General features: G+C 35.7%; 1 protein-coding gene across 1 annotated transcript in view; it reads left to right on the plus strand.

Annotated features, from left to right (window-relative positions):
* The first annotated feature begins 5,185 nt into the window (after positions 1-5,185).
* Positions 5,186-12,154, plus strand: part of CFAP47 (cilia and flagella associated protein 47) — a 141,997-nt gene continuing 135,028 nt past the window's right edge. The window contains exon 1 of the mRNA XM_051990592.1: positions 5,186-5,374. Within this exon, the coding sequence (XP_051846552.1) occupies positions 5,186-5,374 (189 nt within the window). The remainder of the gene's footprint in view (positions 5,375-12,154) is intronic.

Raw genomic sequence — 12,154 nt, forward strand, 5'->3', positions numbered from 1 at the left:
TCCAACTATGACACTGGCATGAGCAAAGTTATAGAGACATCAGAGGATAGAGTAAGACAGAGCAATCCATTTGATTAGCATTAGTAGAATGTCTTCAAGGTTGTTAATCATTTATTTAACTTAAAAGTTTTGAAAGAATATTATTTTTATTGCTGTATTATTTTTGTAATATCATTTCTCATTATATTTTTGCCCATTCTTCTCTATTCATTGAGTCATTCCTTATAACCAGGGTTAGAAGAAAAAGAGAGGGGAAAAAGCATTTAAGCAAAATCAATCAATACATTAATTCTGTACCACTAGTTCCCAGCTTCTGCAAAGAGAGAAGGGAGGTACAATTTTCAACTCTTGTGTGACCAAGATTAGTTATTACAATTATGCAGTTTTCAGGTTCATTTTTTTCTTATTTACATTACACAACCAACGAGTTCTTAATTGTCATATCCAATGGCCTTTTCTCAGTTTTCCTTTTTGAACTCTCTATAGCATAAGATTGTTGACAATAAGTCATCCAACAAACACTTATCTTTTTTTAATAGCTTTTTATTTACAACTTATATGCATGGGTAATTTTACAGCATTGACAATTGCAAAACCTTTTGTTCCAATTTTTCCCCTCCTTCCCTCCATCCTTCCCTACATGGCAGGATGACCAGTAGATGTTAAATATATTAAAGTATAAATTAAATACAAAATAAGTATACATGACCAAACCGTCGTGTACCAAACCAAACTTTTGCTGTACAAAAAGAATCGGACTCTGAAATATTGTACAATTAACCTGTGTAGGAAATCCAAAATGCTGGCAGGCAAAAATATAGGGATTGGGAATTCAATGTAATGGTTCTTAGTCATCTCCCAGAGTTCTTTCGCTGGGTGTAGCTGGTTCAGTTCATTACTGCTCCATTGGAAATGATTTGGTTCATCTCATTGCTGAAGATGGCCAGGTCCATCAGAATTGATCATCATATAGTATTGTTGTTGAAGTATATAATGATCTCCTGGCCCTGCTCATTTCACTAAGCATCAGTTCATGTAAGTCTCTCCAGGCCTTTCTGAAATCATTCTGTTGGTCATTTCTTACCAAACAATAATATTCCATAATATTCATTTACCACAATTTATTCAGCCATTCTCCAATTGATGGACATCTACTCAGTTTCCAGTTTCTGGCCACTACAAACAGGGCTGCCACAAACATTCTTGCACATACAGGTCCCTTTCCCTTCTTTAATATCTCTTTGGGATATAAGCCTAGTAATAAAAATGCTGGATCAAAGGATATGCACAGTTTGATAACTTTTTGAGCATAGTTCCAAATTGCTCTCCAGAATGGCTGGATGTATTCACAATTCCACCAAAAATGTATTAGTGTCCCTGTTTTCCCACATCCCCTCCAACATTCTGCATTATCTTTCCCTGTCATTCTAGCCAGTCTGACAGGTGTGTAGTGATATCTCAGAGTTGTCTTAATTCCAACAAACACTTATTAAATGCCCATTGTATGCCATACTCTGTGATAGGCACTAGAGATAAAAAAGATAAAAGAGAGACAGTTACTGCCCTCAAAGAGCTTATAGTCTATTGGAGGAAAATATCTATCTCTATTTCTATTTCTATCTACCATCTGTCTATCTATTATCATCTATCTATCTATCTATCTACCTAGCTATCTATCAGCATATTCAAAAGAATACAAAGTACATTTTTCTTTAGAGCAAGCATTACCAGCTGATGTTGGATGAGGTTGGAAACAGAATATGCATAGACATCATGCAAAATGTGGCATCTGAATACAATTTTGAGTGACATAAGGGATTCTGAGAGGTAGAAGTAAGGTTGCATAAGGATGGCCAGTACAAAAGTTGGGATTTAGGAGTAGTGCCATTTGTGATAAATAGCATGAAAATCTGTTTGGCCATAAAGTGTGGAAAGGAAGGTGATATATAATGAGTTTGAAATGTAGATTGGGACAAGGTTGTGAAGGGCTTTAAAAGATAAACAGAAGAGTTTACAGTAGATCCTAAAGCAACATGGAGCTAGTGGTGTTTATTGATGAAGAGGAATGACATGATCCCAGCAGCCCTTTAGGAAAGTCACTTTGCAGATATTATCTTATCCTCATAATAATTCTGGGAAGGACGTTATATTATTGTCCCCTTTATACTTATGAAAAAACTGAGCCAGACAGTAATTAAATGAGTTGAACATAAGCTAGTAATAACTATCTGAGTGTGGCTTTGAACTTAGGTCTTCCTTATTCTTGATACAATATTTTATCAACTTCAACATCCAACTGCCTTGCTGTATATGTGTAATGAGTTAACTTTCATATTTCAGAAGCAATACTTTTATTCCTTTAATTAAGAAAGCATTTGAATTGTACTTAACTTGTAAAATAGGTGATCAGGATGAGACTTTAGTCCATAAATGGTAATGGATCATGTATGTTAGATAACTAACTGGATGAATATGGTAATTTTATTTCAAGTTTTTATTGTCCTGTTTATTTGGAGAGAAAACAAAAAAGACCATTCAACAGATTTGTTATCTTTGCTTGAGAAACATTTTGGAGAAGACTTCCAAATCTAAATGTACCAAATGTAAATATCCAAATCTACCATCAGCTCTACAATATATTTTACCAAGTAAAGAACTACTAGCAATGAAACCACCACCAACTTGAAATTCAGATGAAGAAGATAAACTTAATGATTCAGTTGCCAAGGATCAGGTCCAGCCTAATGGAAGAGCAGCAAGATGGTGAACCCTCATTTCAATGAACTTTTTTCTTCCTATGATTTAAGAAGATACTAATATCTTCTTATTTTAAAATTTTAATTTATCTATTATTTTGCAAGAGGGTGCCCACATATTTTCAAAATATGAAGCTTTGCTTGAAAAGCCTTAAATATGAAAATTTTTTTTAGAATACCTGTAGGAATATGAAAGTGACTGCTCTTTTTCTAGGATTACTACTTGGATATCATATTCCAATATTTTATTTGTAAATGGAATAATAGGAAAGAGAACTCTTACAAAGGAAGAACTCATTTTAATAATGAAAATTGTAGAAACAACTGGTTCTTAAAAAATGCATGCCAATATTGCACATTAAATTTGATCAAATAAAATTTTTGTCAAAGCTATAGATTGAAATGGTATAGTTTTCTTCTGAAAAGACAACTTTCTAAGAATCAGCAAGGTTAAAACCAAAGAGATGATATTAATGTGTCCTCAAATAAGGGAAGGGGTAAAAGACCAATATTATGAAGGACAATTGAATGAAACTGAAGAAACTTTATGGAAATCATTTTTTAAAGTGATCAAAAACTTCTTTTAGGTAACTACAAAGCAAAAAATTGCCAAGCTCTTTAGAGCCTTAAGTTATGAGATATAATATGTCATGCATGATCCAATCCTTGAATTACATTTAGACTTGTTCTTGGAAAGCCTAAGTGCTTTCAGTGATGAGCATGAAGGATGCTTACACTAGCAAAACTCCATAATTGATGTTTTTTTCACTTGATTTTTTAGTCAGTTGCTTGACTTTAAAAAAATAGTCTACAGAAGAAAATGATTTACAAAAGTCTGCCTATTCCTTTTTCACATTTTCATCAAGATTATTCTTAATATATGTTGAAGTCATTCTCATAAATATTTTTAGTATTTAGTAAATAATAAAAAAAAACAAAAACAAAATGTTTCCACATTGAAAAAATAATACAGGCATACTGGCATCTTAACTAGTCTTGGATGCTGTGGAGGTATGTTCCATAGTTTAAATAAAATGGAAAATGATCAATAGCTACATTTTAATTGAGTTAATAAGCACTATTTTGCTTTAAATATATGAAATTGTGAATTTTCTAAAAATTTTCTGAGTGATAGACAAAATTGGGAGTCATAGTGGAAATGAGGACAAAAAAAGACTGTAAAATTCACCTACTTTATGGATATGAAGGAAAAAACTCCCCAACCTTTTGTAGCTGTCCAATGTTATTAATATCAAGACTGAAACAAAACAAAAAGATACATTTATTTGCCAGTGGTGTTTGCTACAGTTATGGAGAGTTTACAACATAGAGGCCAAATGAATGAAAGAGGCAGTCTCTACTGTGATGATTTGCACCAAATTTTGGAGGATTGTAAAACCTATTATAAGACTACCAACCAAAAAAAAGTCATCCAACTATCTGTAGAGGAAAAAATTCAGTGGTTGAAAAGTGCTTATTGAGCATGCTGAGTTTGGATGAACAGTCTGTAGATTGGCCCATCAGTATACTTTTTTTTTCTTGGAAACCTATTTCAGATGGAAGAGGGTTTGGGTAAATAATTGAATAGGAGGAGGAGAGTAGGTTGGATTGCAGCAAAGGAAATTACACAATACTTTTAAAGATAATAAGCTTTTCCCTGAAACTTTCGAAGGTTCATCCTTTTAACATTAATATTATCTGCGAAGATGATATGGCTGGGAACTATGAACATCACAAAATCACTCAAAGAAAAATGGCAAGACACTTGTTAGGTATAAAGCTGCAGCATAATTTGAACAATGAATTGCACTTGGTGCAGTGTAAAATCCATCTGCAAAGAGAGGTATATGACTGGAAAGGCAATTCTTTCTACCTTCTTAATTAACTCATTTCATTCACCACAATGCTTCTTTCAAAACTTTTCACTCCTCCTCAAACTTTCCATGGCTGCCTCTCTCTCACCCTCTTAACTAAGAATCTTGTCTATTTTACTGAAGAAATTGAGGCCATTTGCTGAGAGTTCCATTTTCTCCTCTCCTCTCATATCACTTAATGTCTTCAGCCACAATTTCCCCCTTCATTTCATCTCATATGAAAAGGTGTCCTTTTTCTTTGCCAAAGCAAATCCCTTCCTTTGAAGAAGTAGTCCCATTCCATCTTGTCTTCTCTAGCAGATCAATTCCTCTGTCACCATCACTTTCTCACCTTTAATCTCATCCTATTTACTAGCTACTATCTACAAACAAGCCCATGTCTCATCCACCTTCAAAAATCCCTCATTTGACCTCTCTTGAGTCCTTTGGAAAAAGTCCTTTGGTGGTCCAAATCATCCAGTCCAGCTTCTATCCTAGGCATGTCTTCCATGTTCCCACCAGTACAATTGCTGACCAATTGCTATTAATAAACAGATAGGTATAGGAGCCCTAGAAATGGCAGCATCCTTCAGACCCACTATTCCTGTTTCCCAGCTGTACTTCATAGCCATCATTCAGCGAATCAACTCTTGTGGAGAGGAGGCAGCCATCTCTATCAACTGCCCATCAATGGCTTGCTACCCACAGCTTGTAGCTGAAGCAGCAAGGTATCTTAAAGGAGAGACAGTAGGTAGCATCTGTCAGGCAAGTGAAGGTATCAGAAGATCTTGATCATTATCTCTCCTTATACCCTGAAAGATATAGCCTAGGACTCTGATTCCCAAAGCCTTGGAAACAGCTTGTGTTTTAGCTCAGTGCACACAGACATGATCCAGGAAAGCAATCTTTGTGGAGATGCAGCCTGGAGCAGATGGTACAACCATAGCTACTGAAGATGTAGAGGTGAAATTTTTTGCCACTAAAGTCCTTAGCACCATCAAATAGCTCAACATCAGAAACTGATTTAATTTTCTTAATGGAAATGAAATTAAAGAAAAAAAAAAGGTTTGCCACTATACTCGAAGGATGATAGACTTTCCCCACCTTTTTAACAACTGAATTCCATATGTGTTATCTCCTCCATTAAAAGGTGAGCCTCTTAAGACTGGGACTATCATTTTTATTTGTATTTTTAGTGCTTAGCACAATAATTTGTACAGATAAACACTGAAAAGATGCTTTAGTCATTCATTCAAAACATCATTTAAAAAATAGTTCACTGACACTGCATCAAGAATTATTGGCAGTCATATAATAGCAAAAAATCAGTATGAAGTCTTTTAATTATAATATTTGTTAAATTTTTGATTTCTAAATTTTCTCCCTCTCCTTCCCTATGCATTGAGAAGGCAAGTGTTATGAGATCAGTTATACATGGGAGTCACCTAAAACTTAATTCTATATGAGCCATGTTGCAAATTAAAAATACACCAGAAAACATAAAGTGAAAAAACTTATGCTTCCACCTGAATTCAGAATTTGTCAGTTCTCTCTTTGGAGCTGGACAGTATTTTTTTAAATCATGGAATTGTCTTGGATCTTTGTCTTGATTACAGTACCTATGTAAGATGAAATCTTCTAATACTTTGAGTGGAGTCCCTGTGGAGAATTGGGATAATGTGGCAAAGATCATATAAGATGAAAAGGCATGTGATCTTCACTGTTAGAAGGAGTACCTATAGATAAGATTATGGATACTTAATTTAAGAATTGAAATTTGGGGCACCTACTCCTTTTTTTAAAGAACCTCAGTTTCCTCATCTTTAAAAATGGCTCCTCTCAACTCTAAGTTTTGTGACTATCTTATCATGTTGCATCTTTGCTCAAAAATATATGCATTCTCTTATTGATAAAGTATCAGAACCAAACTGGACTTTCTGGCTTTTAGATTTGATATTGTCCTATTCTATATATATTTGGTCATATTTCCTATTACACATGCCTTCTCATCAAGTCAAATAAATCTGTCCCTGGAACATTACTCACTTATTCTAGCTTCCATGTTTTTATTCATCCTGTTCTCCCCATCTAGAATTCCTTTTCCATCACACCCATATCCTATTCTTCTATTTCAATTCTTACCTTAGGTGGCACTAGCTGCAGATAGGTGATACTGTGCTGGAAGTAGACTAGGGAGGACCTGACGGCAAATCCAGACCCAGCATTCTATTCACTGTAGCACCATTAATTGCCTTTAACCTCTGTGTCAGTTTATTTTTAAAGTGTGAATAATAGTACTTGTACTATTGACCTTGTAAGATAGTTACTAGGATCAAATTTAATAATGTTTACTCAGCTTATCCTTGATGATTATTTTGGGAAGGGCCAAGGAAGCTAATAATTATAGGCTACATCTTTATCAGTTGACTGAAAGATGTAGAGTATACAAGATTCCACTGTGATTATTGTTTGTTGTTATGGAACATCATTTGATAAGTAAAAAACAGGAAAAAACTCAGTTAAAAGATTTCCCCCCCAACAAAATATCTCCAATCCACACATCAAAATCATTTGAGATTCTTTAAAAGATAGACAAATATCAATAGTATGTAGTATAAATACACAATAGAAGTAACTTTGTTCAATGCCTCTTTGATCATAAATTCAATTAAACAAGCATTTATTGAGCACCTAATACATGCTAGGTACTATACTAGGTGCTAGGTGTACAGAGACAAAAAAATCTGAAAATGTCCCTTCCTTCAAGTAATTTCTATTCTACTGGAGGAAAACAAAAATATACATACAGTGATATATTTAAAGTACATATGGAATAATTATGAAGTAAGGAAAAGGGAAGAAGAGTAACAACAGGAGAGCAGGAAAGACTTCATATTGAAGGTGGCACTTGACTTGATCTTTGAAGGAAATTAGGAATTCTGAGAAAAGCAAGCAGGTGTAGTTTTCCAAGTTTAGGGAAAAGACTGCAAAAGCACAGAGATGTAAGATGATATATTAAATATGGTGAAGCACAAACAGGTCAGCTTGTCTGGCCTGCAGAGTGTGTGGGTAAGTCTGGTAAATAATAGGTAAGGCATCATAAAATAGGGAGATATATGCTTTATTATTGTGTTGGAGGAAATCCAGCATAGACCACAAATTGAAGAGAATGGACAGGTGGTCTTCAACATATCATAATCCACAAACAGGAAGAAGAAGAAGAAGCCCCAAACACTGATTGCATGAAAGATATTGTTAATCAGTCAAAAACATTTTTTTGTCTGATCATTCACATAAGAAAATTGGCAAAAAATCTCCAATTCCCTGTTATTACATGCATTTGTCTGTACTATCTACAGATCTTGTATGTCTGGGAAAAGATGGTACATATAAACAATGAGAAGGCACCAGAGTTTAACAGGTGAAAGAGTAGGTTAGTTGCTTTTAGTAAGTTGCAAAGTTCTTTTAATAACATCAAGCTTCTCCAATGTATAAAGCCATCTAATTAAAAAAATATTTATTTTTAATACACATTGCTTTATGAATTATGTTGGGAGAGAAAAATCAGAGCAACAGGGAAAACATGGGAGAGATTAAAAAAAAAACAGAAAAAGAAAAACCAAGTTTTTCATAGTTGATCATCTTAAATTCTTTCTATTATTTGTACAATGTATTCCTGGTTCTGCTTCTTTTGCTCCGCATTAATTTGTGTAAATCTTTCCAGGCCTTTTTAAAACCAGCTTGTTCATCATTTCTTAACGAACAATAATAATCCATTATCTTCACATTGTAGTATGTTGTTTGACCATTCCCCAGTTAATGAGCATCTATTATTTTCCAATTCTTTGCTACCACAAAAGAGCGGCTACATTTTTTGCACACATAGGTCCTTTTCCCTCTTTTATGATTTCTTTGAGATACAGATCCAGTAATGACACTGCTGGGTCAAAGGGTTTGCACAGTTTGATAGTCCTTTGGGCATAGTTCCAAATTGCTCTCCAGAATGATTGGATCATTTCACAATACTACCAACCTGGCATCAGTGTCCCAGTTTTCCCTCTTTGCCTCCAACATTTATCATTATCTTTTCCTGTCATCTTAGACAATCTGAGAGGTGTGAGGTACTAACCTCAGAGTTGTTTTAAGCCATCTCATTTAAATAGCAATATGGTAGTGGTGTTGCTCTTGGCAATGAGACATGGAAAATAGCAATCTCTGAAGAATTCAAAAAGAATATTACATAAAGGACAATGGAGAGGTACATGATGGGTGTGAGTAGGCTGAAATATGTGGCAGATGAGATACTTCAAAGATCACCCATCCATGCTTATCCTATGCAACTTATCTATGTCTTCCCAAAGGTATGTTACAGGCATCCATTCAATATATTAGACTACTTCTTTGATTTCTCCTGATGTAGTGTGCTTTCTAGAGCCCCCCAAGTTGGGTGCCAAAATATACCATCCAGGATCTTGGGACCAAACCGAGTCCTTGGTCTTAGTGGAAGAGTGAAGAAGGCAGGAAACCCACAAGGATGGTGGAAAGGTGGAGTCTGTTTATTCCAAATTCTTTCACCCTAATATACCTTACTACACATATCACCAAAGCAATACTGCGCATGTGCTAACTATATACATGTGATCATGGGCAGGCAGGACCACATAAACAACTTGCTATTGTATGTAGATTGCCATCTGGTATCACTCTTTGCCACTTGGTATCACTCTGCTTCAATTACAACACAGGTTGTCACTGCCTCCTGATTTCTCAGTAAAGCCAAGAACCCTTAGGGGAGATGGGGAGTCAAACCAGACATCGTTAGCAGGTTCCCTCTGTGCTTGAAGGGTCTTATGCCTCACCCAGAGTACCCCCACTTTCCGTGACCCTATACATCCTGACATCTAAAAAATATCAATGCAACATTCAATCTTCCCTTACACATATCCTCTATACATTTTTGTCTCCATATGGAAGTATTTCTGGTCAGTATTGTTGTGACTGGAATGACCATCAGATATTCACTAAATTTTGAGAAATACTGACTCCTTATGTTCCCTAAGGTGACTGGAGAATTGTATCAATGGCTTGTACCTTCCTTCTTTGGACCAATTGAATCTAAGGAACAATTTTTCTGGTGTATGTGTGTGTGTGTGTGTGTGTGTGTGTGTGTGTGTGTGTGTGTGTAGCCTAGCATTCACAAAAGGAACAGTGATAGATACTGCTTTTAGGAGACCTGAAAGTCCTTAAAGTCTTCTACAGCAATGATGTCAAACTGGATCCTACAGACTATATATTGATTTAGGAAACCACAAACATTGCTATTCTAGAAGATGTTCTACCACTGAAATGGCTTATAGAGCTATAATGGGACTACCCTAATATCAGTGATATGAGAAGTCTGAAATAGGCAGCTGTGGAAGAAGGAAAAAAAAAAAACTAAAATACAAAGGAAAAAACAATAACTTTCCAACAACAAGAAATATACTGTAATAGTTTCCTGAAGAAGTTATGGAAGAAAGGAAAGACCAGAATCCCAAATTATACTTCTCCTTTTCAAAAACACCCAAGTTATAGATCTTAATGATCTATGATACCAAATCTTTTCATTTCATAATGAGTCTACTCATGTAAAAGATCAGTAGGTGGACATGGTAGACATAGCATCAATGATGACACTTCTGGAATAGTCCCTGATTTTCATCTTGGTTCAAGGTTGTTTATAGTCAGCTAGCCAAAAGGTCATTATGCTTTACTGAGGCTTGTGTTATACCCCCATTCCCTCAGTATTCTTGGCACAGCAGCCACATCTGTTCTCTGGGAGAATCATCAAGGGCACAGACATCCAGTGAGAATGAGGAGTTGGAAGATGGATACCAAATCTTTGAACTTTTAGAGGCCTCCAGTGAGGGGCTGCCCCTTTGTTTTATGAGGTGGGATGGACTTTCCCTCTCCATTTGAAATTTTGGATTACTTCCAAGTCCAATTAAATATATTTACTCTACTTATATAGAGATGAATAAGTTTATCTCTTCCATCTCATTAGAGAGAATATTGCCTATTGGTCCCTCAAGTCCTTTTAAGGAAGAAATTGTTTCCAATCCTACCATAGCAAAGCACACTTGAATTATTTACCAAAGAAGTATGCAACTATCTGAGGGGGGCAGGAAATCTTGACACCTGGGTAACCGTGTCTTGGATGGAAGGATCAGGGTGTTCCAGGGGGCAATAATTCATTGGAAATATGGCTTTTTTAGAGATGGGACATTAGACATGGTATTTGAAGGAATGATGATAAGGCAATTGTTTGTAAGGGCAAATTGCTTTTCTCTAAGATGGAAGAAGTGGGTCAATTTACCAGTTGGAAGAAGGTGTGAGAACACAAAGGCTAGCTGGGCAATCTGATTGGCATGAGGAGCTTGACTGGGCAGAAATAGCCTCCTCAATCCTTAGTGATGGGGATAACAAAGTCTCTTACTTTGTAACAATATGGCATCACAACCCCTCGTATCCAGATTGGCAAAGGACTCACTCTTCAATCTCTGCATTCTTGTAACAGTATCTGGTTGTTTATTTCATTATAGAGGCTCATGTGCCCCACAAATAACAAATGACTATATGCAGTGGGACACATTAGTAAAATCCCTCCACTGGTCCTATTCTCCAAAGGGAAGAGTCTTTAATTGTCTAGTCCTGTTTTCCCTATGCCCCATGCCATTTGGCTGGATCCACAGTCACCACTCAGAAGTAATTACAGATAAAAATATCACCTGACTCATATCTCATGCACAATAGCTAGCTATATGGCTATTAGCTTTTTCTATTATGAGAGTCCTTATGCCTGAGGATAGCCCTTGTTTATGAAGAACTTTAACATTTGAGGGAGTGAAATCTTGAATGTACCATTTCCTTTGGTACATTCCTTTGCTGTTGCCTTTGTCCTCTCCTTTTTGTTAATAGTAAGCATTAAGTACTAACTATGTGTCAGACATTGTGTTAAGTACAGGGGATATTTTAAAAAAGAGGCAAAAAGACAGTTCATGCCTTAATCTAATGGAGACCCAGTTATCTACTTACCAAGATAACAAGTGTAATAAACATTTATTTATCATATACCAGTCACTGTGCTCATTAGTGGCTGGAGAAATGAAGAAAAGCAAAAATAAGTCTTTTCCCCCCAGCTCAAGAGGCTGACATTCTGATAGAGAAGATACTGTAATGCTGGAGAAACTGAGCAAGATAGAGATTAGAGAACAATGTAATAATTTATTTAATGGGAGAGATTTACTGGGACCAAATGGATCCATCCATGTTTTGGTCCCAGGGCTGAATGAGACTATTATCTCAAAGAATCCAGCCCTGAATGTAGCATACAAGATTTTTTTATAGGGTAACAAGAAGAATGACATAATGGGGGAAGTACCTGGATGGGGATGACCTAATGTGGGGAGGCACTTAGCATGACATAATGGGAGATACTGGAGAGGCTCCTGATATTATAATGATGTCTAAAATGTATAAAGACCTTTATTCCATTAAACATTAAAA

Source organism: Antechinus flavipes, chromosome 3 (assembly GCF_016432865.1).
Source record: "Antechinus flavipes isolate AdamAnt ecotype Samford, QLD, Australia chromosome 3, AdamAnt_v2, whole genome shotgun sequence".
Taxonomy (NCBI): Eukaryota; Metazoa; Chordata; class Mammalia; order Dasyuromorphia; family Dasyuridae; genus Antechinus; species Antechinus flavipes.